This window comes from Pezoporus occidentalis, unplaced genomic scaffold (genome assembly GCF_034315485.1).
Source record: "Pezoporus occidentalis ecotype Australia unplaced genomic scaffold, CSIRO_AGI_Poc_V1 ctg130, whole genome shotgun sequence".
Taxonomy (NCBI): domain Eukaryota; kingdom Metazoa; phylum Chordata; class Aves; order Psittaciformes; family Psittacidae; genus Pezoporus; species Pezoporus occidentalis.
In genome coordinates this window covers 1,708,419-1,720,748 of record NW_026913104.1, presented here as the reverse complement: position 1 = coordinate 1,720,748, position 12,330 = coordinate 1,708,419, and the positions used below count along the sequence as shown (strand labels likewise).

Genomic DNA, 12,330 nt, shown 5'->3' with positions numbered 1-12,330 from the left:
CAACCAGCCAGGGGGACAGGACACACAAGCAAACAACAATGCTAAAACATGACCCTCCAAAAACCTCTTTTAAAAAGCAAGCCCCATCCTAGAGAAACTGGAGGCAGCAATAAAAACAAACACGCCCTGGAAAACTGAAAGGTACAAGAGCATGATACAGGGAACATAATTTGAATCAACACCTATTCTGTCATCACACCTGCCAAAGAAATACATGCAGCAGAATACAACAAACAATTACTAAAGAGATATTTTAGTACTGTGGATCTTCTCTCTGAACCTGGCTTTGTTTTCTATGGACAAAGTAATGGTCAGTGTTATTCCTAAGCAATCTTACCTGCAGATGAGCAAAACATCCCAGTGCTGAGTACTAAGAAGGCCAACATCAGCCGGCTCACATGTAACCCAAACTTCTTGCATACAGCCCTAAGGAAGCAACAGAGAATTAGAGGCCAAAAATATCCTCAGCACATAAACAAACAGTATCCAGTTCATGCAGAGCCGCAAACAATCCATGGAGTATCCTGACACCTTTATGGTGGGGGAGCCTCATTAGTCAGACACTGAAGGCCACCTGAAGAGCCACACAGCTGCCTCTGGCCTGGGATTTCAGATCCTCGTTAATTACACTAGTGCAAAACACTTGGCTTATAGCAGTGCCAGCTGTGTTTGCACAAATCTCAGGAACTTAGGGAGCCTGCATTGCTGTAACAACATCAGTCTAAGATTCTCACCCCTCACAAAAGCCCAATGTGCAAAACCCCACAGCTCACATTCTAAAAACCAGGCTATTGCAAACAAAAATCATGTAAGCTAATAGTCTGAAAGCCCCAAACGAAGCAGCAGCAGGTAAGACAAAAAATCCAGCGTAGACAAGATAATTATATGTTCAGGCTACTGCTTTTAGTGGATGTAAATACCATTAGCAAATACGTTACAGACAGCAACAATCAAAACCAAAATTCACTATGGTAAGCAAACACAGTACCAGTGTCTCCTTCAGCACAGCTCAGTTTACAACACACCCACCCTGCTTGCTGGTATCAGAAAAGGAGTGTAGTCAACAAAATACTAGAATGGAGATGGAGGTGGCAGATCTAAGAATATAATTTTGTCCTAACAGTGGAATTTAGACCAATACTTCATTAAGTTATCATGAGAATACGTTTCAAAGGTTCACTGTGAAGTAGCCCAATTTACCAGATATGAGCTTCACAATACATTTCCTGTTGCAGCAACTGAATGTGTTACCTGACTCCAAAGCATTCTCTATAGACAGCTTTTAACACTCACTTGTAGAAGTAGAGTTCACAAACACAGCTCAGGAAGGCCAGGAAGCATCGGAGAAAGTAGAACACAAGAACCTAGGAAACATACTCAGAGTCTGAACAAGGTTTGCAGTAAAGCTCATGCACCTGATTTTAGCAAGTTTTTAGCAAGTGTGGCAGTTGTCAAAGAGCCTGTTCTTGGGAGACCTAAATCCCAACCCCAAGGGATGCTGAAGGTCCTGCCAGCTCAAGGCCTAGCTCTCTAACACTGAAGTCCTTTAAAACACGGAAAGTGCACACAGTCCACTGAATGTACAGAACTGCCCCCTTTTGTTTTCTGTTGTGCAGAAATATGCCAAGTATGGCACGGATACCCAAACAGAAGGCATCTGGTGCTTTTTTTACATTTCAATGAGTTCAGTTTGCAATATTCCTTGCAAAATAGTAACTTATTATAGCTTATTGGAAAAACAAGCAAAGAGTCATTGACAATGGGCATAAAAAACAATTCAGGCTTCTAAAACATCAGGGTGAAAGTCTCAAGAGTGGATGAGAGCAAAGGGCTGCCAGCTAACTGTCGCCAGATTTGCTTACACTCAAAAGGCCAGTAACCAGCCCCTCAAACACAGCTTCTAAGACAAATTCTAGCCTTAAGGGATTTTTCTGCAACTTCCCAATCACTTTTCCTTGGATCCCATTGAGTCAGTTTACAAAGCCTCGCAAATTATTACAGGAAGGGGGGTATTTGTAAACAAAGGGGTGTTTTGTAAATACCAGTCCTTTTCACTCCAACAACAAACAGAGCACCTCTTTAACACAGGCTAAAGGCATGTTTATTCATCAGAAAAGAAACACCCACACAGCTGGCTGATTTACCTTATTAGTTTGTAGAACTCTAGCATGGAACAAAGCTGGTAAGGCATGAAGCCACAGGTAAGCATAGGAGCGGATGGCATAGGCTGGAGAGTATTCCCATGTCTGAAACCCCTTGCCATAAACGAGGTAGTGCGTCTACAATTCAGATTAAACAAACACGCATTACACAGAGCAGACAGGTTTGCATGTCTCACCCCTGAATCCCTAATTTCTCTGAAACGCAGAGATTAGCGCAAGGTTCCAGATAAAGCTGCATTTGCACAGCCAGCTACAAACTCTCAAGTATCCCGGAGGAGACAAAGCCACTTACCGGCTCCCAATAGTTAAAGGTCTCATCGCAGTCAGAGATGTTGCTTAAGAGAGCTGCACAGAACCTGGCTGAAATGAGACACTTAAAAGCCGTTGATCCTTCAGGAGCCCAAACTTGTCCTGCTTTGCTCCCAGGTGATCTAGTCCAAAGAGAAAAGTACAGATACACACGTAGAAGACCCGGCAACTAGCTCAAGACTAACAATGCGATGCTACGCAAAGAACAGACAAGCGTATCTGCATCTCTGTCACCTAAGTCTCTTTCATTCACTCCTTTCTTGGGGGGTTACCGGTTCCGTGCCAAGGAAGAACCATCTTCCACCCCACACCATAACGGAACAAGGGCCCTGGGTGCCTAACGCACGGCAGCAGGACACGGCACACACGGCGCCGGCTGGGCACGCACCAGCCCCTGCAGGGGGCTCGCTCCGGGCACTTTCAGGACGCAAAGACCCGGAAATACCTGGGCGGGAGCTCGCAGCGGAGCCGGCCCCGCCGGCGACTGGGGATGCCGCTGCGAACCCGCCCACGACAGGCGGCCGCTCGCACCGCCCGGCTGCAAGGGCACGCGCCCGGCGCCCACCGCGTCCCGGCCTCGCCTCGCCGCGGACCCCCCCCTCCCGACGCCGGCCCCGGCACCTACTCCAAGCGGGCTTCCTCCGTGACCGCGGCCTCCGACCGCGGCCGGGCCGCCTCCCCGCCACCTCCAGCTCGCAGCCGCTGCCGAGCCCCCTTGGCGGCCATGCCGAGAACGGGAAGCCGAGAACCCCGCTACCTGGCCCGAGCGAACGGAACGACAGCGCTGCCGAAGCCGCCGGCCGCCATGCCGGGTGTGGGCACGGGCGCGCGCCTCCACGCCGCCTGCGCGGGCCGCCGTCAGCTCGCTCCGCCGGAGTGCGGAGCGCGCCCCGCAGCAGAGGAAGCGGAGCCGGAACACGGCTATGGTAGCCGCCGGTCGCCCCTTCCCACGACTGCGAGACGGCAGCAGCCCCGCGGCGGTGGATGCTCCCGAGGGCCTACGGCCCCGTCCCTGCCCGGGCAAACTCGGGCAGGACAGTAGCCAAACAGACAGGAGACGGTTGGAGAAAGCGCTTTATTGGGTACCCGCCGCAGTAAATAGCTGGGAAAAGGGCAGCGACAAAAGCTGTTGCAGGACATCTCCTGCTCACGACCGCGTTGTCGTGCGCGTTCTTCCCGCACTTCCACTCCTCGCTCGCTCTTGCCCCGCTGGTCCTTCCACGCTCGACGGACCCCTCCGCCAGCAGCCGCTGCAGGGGCCAGAGGAGGCAGTCAGGGCCTAGCAGTCCCCGCTGCTCCGCCGCCCCCGCAGCATACGCTCCCCCCCCCCCCCCCCCTCCCTCCCTACCCCCCCCCCAACCAAACACCTCGGCACTCGCCTTTTCTCACCGGAGCGAGGTTCCGGGGCTTCGCCGGCGTTGGAGGCGTGCTCGGAGGCGGCACCCTGGGCACGCGCTGCTGGGCGTGCAAAGCAGCGGCTGGAGGGGGCGGCCCTGGTCCCCAAGCCCCTCTGGGGCCCCCTCTCTCCCGTTCAGTGGCACCCTGACCCGCACCCCACTAGGGGGGCGGTCACCCCACGCAGGCTGCCAGCTGCGCGCTCTGTAGAGTGCGGGGCAGTTCCTGCCCTAGGGGCAGCGGAATCGCTGGAAGCTCTGGCAAGGGCAGGTCCCGGGAGGGGCGGGGGGCTTGGGCAGAACCTCCTGAAGTGGGTCTCTCCCCCCACCCTCGGGAGAAGCTGTCGCTTTAACGCCGAGCAGCTGGTTGCAAACGGGGTGGTGGTTGAGGCGGGCAAGCGCCGCCGGCCACCCTCGACCTGCTCCCATCCCACCCTCCTCGCCGTGCCCTGGTCCGCTCGGTCTCTGCTCTCAGGCCCAGGACTCTGGACAAACAAAAGCAGGGATGTTCCTCCGGGGCGGGCGCCCCGCGGTCCACCGGGCGGAGGAGTGGGCAGAGGCTCCCCGGTTCCTTGGCAGCAGGCCCCGGAGGAGAAGGTTAAACAGAGGCATCCCTCGCGTGTGGAACTGCAAGGAAAGAGCGAGCCGGAGGAGAAGCAGCGGGCTGAAGAAGGGCCCAGAGAAAGGCACTCCGGGCAAAGGGACGGTCCCTGTCACCGGGGCTGCAGTCACACTACAGCATCCTTAGTGCTTTGGGGAGGGTCTTTATGGGTGTGGGGGAGGTACTTGGCTCAGGGCCGTTCCCTGGCGTTTTAGAAGCCATTCCAGTTCTGGCGTGAGAAGACACGACTTCCGAATTGTTGCCCCTGCAAGGTTGGGGCCAGGGACACCCGCCTGCTTACAGGGGGGCCCTCCCAGCACTCCCACTGGGAGCAGGGGACACTCACAGCCCTCCTTACAGGGTGGCTCCCCTCACCTCAGCGCTCCCAACAAGCCCCACGGAGCCTGAGGCTCCGACCTGCGCCCGAGTTACGGGCGGGCCTCGTGGCTGCAGCACATCATCATCATCGTCACCATCATCATCTTGTACTTCTGCAGGAGCCCAGCGAGCGACCTCGACCCCAAGCAGGGGGAGGTCAGCCCAGCCAAAGGTGGGCCTGCGCCCTCTGAAGGGCGAGGGAGGGTTCGTTCCTGTGGGCTGGCTAAAACAGCGTCCCAAGCCCTGCTTAAAGCGAGCTGGGGCTGCTCTAGGGGACAGAGGGCTCCACCGATTATTGTGGCTGTGCGTGGAAGCCCGAGAGCTTCAACACGCCAAGGGGCAAATGCTGTGACACGCCCTGACAACAGGGGGTCACGCTGGCGGGGCACCAGCGGGACAGGCAGCCACGCAGGCAGAGACCCAGGTCCTGACTACAGGCGGGTCGCATTGCCCGCACCGCGACTAAGCGGCTCGGTGCCGTCCTTGGAAAGAAGGGGCGAGTCCAGACCGTCCCTCCGCTCACGGACTCAGAGGGGGGCCCCCTGTTACTGCACAGAGCCCTGCCCTCCCGGGAAGTTCAGGCTAAATACGCTGCAGCTTTTTTAACAAGGGCCTAAACAAGCTCATTCTCCTGCTCATGCACACGCACGCAAAGACACGCACACAATCGCAGACACAAACAAGGAAAGAAGTTCCACAAAGAGAGCGTGGGCTCCGTGCAGCCAATGCCTGGGGAGTCACCCTACTTGCGAGCAGGAGAGGAGAGCCTCGGACCGCGCCCGGGGCTGCGTGGAAGCCGGAGAGCTTCAACACGCCAAGGGGAAAACGCTGTGACACGCCCTGACAACAGGGGGTCACGCTGGGTAGGCCACCAGCAAGCAGAAAGCTGCTGCTGGGGCAGGGAAACGGCCCTCCCCTGCTTACAGGGTGGCCTAGGGGTCCAGAGAGCTCCATTTCCCCCTCGGGTGCGGGGACGGTGGCTCTCACCCTCCTTACAGGGTTGCCACGCTCTCTGGGCAGCCAAACCGTGGGGCATCGTGGCAAAAGGCCAAAGACTCCAGCCGTGTTTACAGGGAGATCACGCAGCGCACCGCCAGTTAAAGGTGTTGGCAGTGCTCTTGTGTTCAGCCCACCGCCCCTCGTCTAGCTCACCCGTGGTGCTCACTGGCACCGTTCCACACAATGTTCTTGTCCAGGGACGGCTGCCAAGGAAGTGAGGGCTCAAGCAAAAACCAGGTCCTCCGCCCGGGGGAGTGAGGGACATCAACCTCAGAGGAAGGTCCCAGACAGGTTCGCCCCAGCCTCCCACCTTCCCCACTAGCGTCCACCCTCCTAAACTGCCCCAGGTACTGAGAGCAGAGAGAAAGAAGCCCAGGGCAGGGCACGCCCAACCACCCATCTCAGCCCCATGCCTCTGAAAGGTCAGGGACAGAAACACCCATTTGATTAAAGGGGTCCCTCCCAACACCGCCCGCCCAGCAGAGGGGCCACACACAGCCCTTCTTACAGGGCGGTCCCCCTCAGCTCAGCACTCCCAACAAGCCCCACGGAGCCCGAGGTACGGGCTGGCTAACCTGGCTGCAGCACAACGCCCCATATTCAGGAGCTCCTCTTCCCCCCACCCCAGGCTGCGGAGATGGTGGCTCTCACCCTGCTTACAAGGTTGCCCCTCTCTCCGGGAAGGCTACCCACCCACGGAGCAACATGGCAAAAGCAAAGAGCCCAACCCTGGTGACAAGGAGGGCACCCAGCTCAAAGCCAGCCAGGGCACCCCAAAGGTGCCAGTGACGCCCTTGTGTGACCCCAGCCCCCGTGACAAGGAGGTCCCTGTGCCCAGAGTGCCTTTCACTTTCCTCCTCTTCAGCCTCCCGGGCTTCCCCCGCTCCGCTCCTCTTCAGTCTCCCGGGCTTCCCCTCTCCGCTCCTCTTCAGTCTCCCGGGCTTCCCCTCTCCGCTCCTCTTCAGCGTCCGGGGCTGAAGGCGCTCTTGCCTATCACTGCCACACGACGGACGCCGCCTCTGTCTGCTCCGCAGACCGGTGCGAAGGCAGGAGAGCGCGGTCAGGGACGAAAGGGACCGGGAGCTCCCCACAGCCCCGCCCGGCCCCGTGGGAACTGTCCCCAGCACCACCGGCCCCGCCGTCCTCCCACACCTACTCCCGACTCCCCTCCCTCTGCCCCCCGCCCCCCCTCCCTCGGCCCCCTGCCCCCCGCCCCCCCCCCCCCCTCCCACCCGGTAAACGCTCACCCATCAGCTCCTCTCACGGGATGGGTGCTCCGGGGCTCCCTGCAGGGACGAGGGTGAAGAGCTCTCTGCTGCTCCGGGCCGCTCCAGGCGGAGACTGGATCCTCCGTGGTCCTGCTGCACCCCCTGCAGCGATGCCTGCGCGCGCCTCCCGGGAAGGCGCAGAGCCCAGCCCGGCCGGCGGGAACCGACCGCCGCCAGCCCGCCCTGGGGCGGACGCGGACCCTTCCCTGACAACACCGCTTCCCACCCGCCCCGAGGCAATACAGACCCTTCCCCACCAAGACAACGGCACCGGCTCCATCTATCCTGAGGCAATTACAGACCCCTCCCCACCAAGACATTAGCACCGGCTCCCCTCTATCCTGAGGCATTTACAGACCCTTCCCCACCAAGACAACGGCACCGGCTCCATCTATCCTGAGGCAATTACAGACCCCTCCCCACCAAGACAACGGCACCGGCTCCATCTATCCTGAGGCAATTACAGACCCTTCCCCACCAAGACAACGGCACCGGCTCCATCTATCCTGAGGCAATTACAGACCCCTCCCCACCAAGACATTAGCACCGGCTCCCCTCTATCCTGAGGCAATTACAGACCCTTCCCCCCCAAGACGACGGCACCGGCTCCCCTCTATCCTGAAGCAATTACAGATCCCTCCCCACGAAGACATCAGCACCGGCTCCTATCCCTCCTGAGGCAATTACAGACCCTTCCCCCCCCACGACGACGGCACCGGCTCCCCTCTATCCTGAAGCAATTACAGATCCCTCCCCCCCAAGACGACGGCACCGGCTCCCCTCTATCCTGAGGCAATTACAGATCCCTCCCCACGAAGACATCAGCACCGGCTCCTATCCCTCCTGAGGCAATTACAGACCCTTCCCCCCCCACGACGACGGCACCGGCTCCCCTCTATCCTGAAGCAATTACAGATCCCTCCCCCCCAAGACGACGGCACCGGCTCCCCTCTATCCTGAGGCAATTACAGACCCTTCCCCACCCCAAGACGACGGCACCGGCTCCCCTCTATCCTGAGGCAATTACAGACCCTTCCCCACCCCAAGACGACGGCACCGGCTCCCATCTATCCTGAGGCAATTACAGACCCCCTCCCCACCAAGACATCAGCACGGGCTCCCCTCTATCCTGAGGCAATTACAGGCCCTTCCCCACCAAGACGACGGCACCGGCTCCCATTTATCCTGAGGCAATTACAGACCCCTCCCCACCAAGACATCAGCACCGGCTCCCATCTATCCTGAGGCAATTACAGACCCTCCCCCACAAGACGACGGCACCGATTCCCTCCCATCCCGAGGCGATCACTACCCTTTCCCCGGCGGCACCGGCTCCCGTCCCGTCCCCCGGCGGGTCCCGCTCCCGTCTGCCTCAGACGCCCCCTCAGCCCCCTGAGGTAAATGCGCGCTCCCGCTCTTCCCGCCCACGCGCGAGGCGCCCCTGAGGTGAGGGGGCACGAGCCCGGCGCGTGCAGCATCCCCTCGAGTTTCCCGCCTTCCCGCGAGGCGCCCGGGGCTGCAGCACGCGCTGGGCTCGTGGCTCACCGCCCGTACCACGACCCCGCCTACGCAGCACAAACCCACCCCTCTCCCCTTCCGGCCCCAGGGGCGGTCCTTTTAAACCCCTAAAAGCCCTGCAGCTGGGAGCGATGGGCGCTGCGGAGCACCTGGTGTCGAGGACCGCATTTCCCCATCAATACAAGGCACAGGCAGTGCTCAATCACCCGAAACCAACACACACCTCTCTATCGAACAGTAACACCCAAGTGCTGGTTTATCTCCTTCCGGAGGAGCAGCTGCATCTCCGCCACCAGCTGACGGCTCAGGGCCTTGTCGCAGGACTGAAAGGTCAGCCTGTAGCACAAGCTCCTCCGTCGCGTCTCTGACTGCTGGAAACTGTCGATTAACTGGATGGACGTGACCGTTTCACACGACACCTGCCTGGCAATGGTGTGAAAAGCAACTTCATCGAACTGTTCCCCATCAGGAACCCAAAAGCTGACATCATGCACATAGGAAGGTGGATAGAGAGAAAAACTCTTGAATAGCCTTAATTCTCCTCTAGGAAATTGATGGAGGAACCGGTTGTCTGATGTCCAGAGCATTCGCCAACCACATATTCCACAGATCAGCATGGCTACGAGGTCAAGATTCAATGAAGCAAAGACAATAACCAGTTCACTGCCTACTAGTTCATAATGAGCTGTCCTTATAACTCCCACACAGGAGCCCTTGTCATGGGAGCCTGAAGTATCTGTCTCCACACAGATTAAGTACTGAATTTTACTAAGCTGAGTTTCAAAAGCAGCAAAGTCATTTAGCTCAGTTGTTTCAAAGCTCATTGCTTCCTGCAGGTTGATACTCAGTTTAAAGCTGGAAACAGTTTGGTGAAGAGAATGTATGCTAGTTTTAATGTTATCCACCAACATCTGGATATAGCTTTTCTCTGTACCTCTGTTAATGGCGCTTACAAAAAACATCTCATGAAAAACAGGCATTGAGTGAGGAGTGATAAAACACCTCCTGAAAACCAGCCCAGAAATAACATAAAGGGTCTCTGGGAGAAAAGCTCCTCTTTGTACTACTGCCTGAGCATAAGGTAGAAGGGAAGGTCTAAGATAATACCGCTTTGAAGTGTGGCATCCCTCTTGTACATCCACCCAGCCATTCCTATCTGCATCCCTGCAAAAATCAACATGGTGAAATGAAACTGCATTTGCCAGTCCATTAGACATTTCTTCAGTGCTTGGAGTCTCCTCTGGGTTCAGAATGATCCAAAAGATATTTGAGTCACAGACACCATTGAGTTGACCTTGGTGGAGCAGAGGAAGGCAGGAGTCAATGTTTTGTAACGGAAAGGCTTGGCAAAGCTCTGCAGTGAGCTTCTCCTTTACTGTCCGTACCGGATGATTTGAATTTGGTTCTAGGAAACCCCTGTGGAAAATAAAAGTGTGAATTACACACACCACTAAACAGATTTCCCTGAGATACCTTCCTGTGATCATAATTTGAGCCCAGCAACTTACCCAAAACAGTGTCAGATATAAAGGTTTCTAATAATTACCCAAACAAGCCAAGTCTTTCATCAGAAGTGTTGAAATGGCTAACATGTTTTCAGGACAGTGGTGTTTCTCTCCATGTTACAATCAAGAACTAATTGCACTTTCACTGGTAAAAAAGGAATGAGAACAGTCAGGATCACCACTGCCACTCAGCACAGGCATTACCAGACTACAGCAGTGAATCAAATTGCTTCTTGTTGAATCCCAGGTCTTGTTAAAAGGTGCTAAAATGCAACATTGCCTGGGAGAGTGGTCCAGCACTGGAATAAGCTAGCTGGCTCTGCTTTCAGCTGTGGGGTGGGACTAGATGATTGTTGGAGGTCCCTGCCGACATCAACCATGCTGTGATTCTCGATTGTCTGCTAAGCAGATACACGTTCCACAGCCATCCTCCCATCTCGAGGCCGAGATTCACATTTGTTCTCAAATGGGCCATTTTGACCTTTAAAATGCTAGAATAAATTTATTTTTTAAAGGGTAGTTTGGCAAGAAGCTTGCACTTTATCTTGGCTAGTCTGTTCACAGGCAAAAAAGAACTGTAGCTATTTTAAAGAAAATTAAAGGAAGTTCCTCTCTCCAACAAACAAGATACTAAAAGACCATACTAGTGCTAAGTATTATAAGAGCACAAATATCTTTTCAGTTTTGCCACATTTACCTGTAGCCTGTACACTTATATCCATGGATCGTCTCTGCTTTAAAAGGATGAACATTACTCAAGATAAATCCAGCTCCTGCTGCCACAGCCACTATTTGCCAGCTGTTGTGCCATTCTCTCCTTGGCTGATCAGCAGGTGTCCCACCCTGTCCATTACAAAGAGCCACATGGACCTCTCCCTCCTCTGATAGCACTTCTGCAGAGCTGGAAGGAAAGCCAGGAAACGAAAAAAAATCCTGCTATTACACCCAGAAGTCTTACAGTGTGAGAAAAACACACATAACACAGCTAGAAATCTGTATCATGGCACTTAATTAGCACAGAGCTATGTCTGCCTTACCTATGGAAGAAGTGCGCAAGAAGTTCTCTGTTCTTCACTACCCCAGCCTTTCTTCCACAGTGAGGGAAGTTGAAATGAATACAGTCAAATTCTCTTTTTCCTGGTAAAAAATAGTCCTTCAGCTTGGTGCAGTCCACTGAGAACATAACTTCAGCTCCTTCAACAGTAATCGAAAAACAAGACTGATGTTAATCGTTATGGAAAATGTTAAAAGAAGGTAGCAGTTAGCCCTCTAGTCCACTTTTAAGCATATCAGAGCAGCAGCTACCAGGCGTCTTCCCACCCGCGCATTAGGAAAACCACAAAGGCTAGGTTCCCTTTCCTGGCTTGCAGAGTCTTCTGCTGGCTACTTGTTTCAGTTCTGTTTCAGCCTGATTAGATCTTAGGGCAAATCGATTTGGACAATTCAAATTCCTCGTGGCAAAAGCAGTCGTCTTAGGTGCGTGGAGCGGTGAAGGGCTATAGAGTGACGGCACAGCTCCTGAGGAGGCAATGGGAGCGCCGGATCCTCGTTCTAAGGGAGGGATGCCGCCGCTCCAGAGCCTTGTCACGACAACAGCGGTGAGAGCTAAGGGCTGAGCACTACCGACACCGTTCCTCTCCCCGTCTCCTAGGACGCTGTGAGAAAGGACCACCGCCACCACCCTCCCTCCACAACGACGGGGGTGCGAACCCACCTTTCTCCCGCAGACGCTGGATGTTCTCCGCTGCTCCTCCACACCCGGACACCTCCTCTTCACTCCCGTAGCAAGTGGCCACAACGTGGGTTCCCTCGGCCCCGCACAGCGAGGCCGCGAAGGAGAAGTTGCCCTCCCCGATGAGCAGGACGCGGCGCACCGGCTCCATACCCGCACTCCGCCCGGAGCCCGGCGCTGCCTCATGACGTTTCCGCCGGTCGCCTGCCGGTGGCATCAGGCCGCACCGCCGCTGGCCCCGGCGGGGCTCCGCAGGACGCGCTGCGGAAGCGGCTTCTCCTCTCGGGCGCAGCCGGGGCCTCTGCGGCCATCTCCGGTTGCTTTGTGTGCAGCCGCTCCCCGACACGGACCCTCTGCACAGAGCCCAGATAGCTGCCGGCGCCCCAGGGGAGGCCAGCAGCTATAACTGAGAAGACGGTGTAGCTTCAGGACTGCGAGTTAGGGCTTGAGAGAGAACAGCAGTG

At 56.1% G+C, this 12,330-nt stretch overlaps 2 protein-coding genes across 5 annotated transcripts in view; both read right to left on the bottom strand.

Annotated features, from left to right (window-relative positions):
• The window catches only part of ALG9 (ALG9 alpha-1,2-mannosyltransferase), a 72,795-nt gene extending 69,302 nt beyond the window's left edge, over window positions 1-3,493 (bottom strand). For 3 of the 4 annotated variants that reach the window (XR_009962827.1, XR_009962826.1, XM_062608677.1), the window contains exons 1-5: window positions 3,097-3,486; window positions 2,455-2,593; window positions 2,145-2,279; window positions 1,294-1,364; window positions 338-426 (exon numbers count right to left, since the gene is read on the bottom strand). Coding sequence is in view for 2 of the 4 variants with exons in the window: in XM_062608677.1 (XP_062464661.1) it covers window positions 338-426; window positions 1,294-1,364; window positions 2,145-2,279; window positions 2,455-2,593; window positions 3,097-3,197 (535 nt within the window). In the remaining 2 variants the exon portion in view is untranslated. Of the gene's footprint in view, window positions 1-337; window positions 427-1,293; window positions 1,365-2,144; window positions 2,280-2,454; window positions 2,594-3,096 lie in introns of all 4 variants that reach the window. The other variant, XM_062608678.1, reaches the window with a different exon arrangement.
• Window positions 3,494-8,842: 5,349 nt separating this feature from the next.
• FDXACB1 (ferredoxin-fold anticodon binding domain containing 1) lies at window positions 8,843-12,308 on the bottom strand. Its single transcript, XM_062608662.1, is given in 4 exon segments — window positions 8,843-10,164; window positions 10,774-11,035; window positions 11,172-11,328; window positions 11,849-12,308. Coding segments are annotated over 4 exon segments (1,962 nt in total). The 5' UTR covers window positions 12,084-12,308; the 3' UTR covers window positions 8,843-8,856.
• Between the last annotated feature and the right edge of the window lie 22 nt (window positions 12,309-12,330).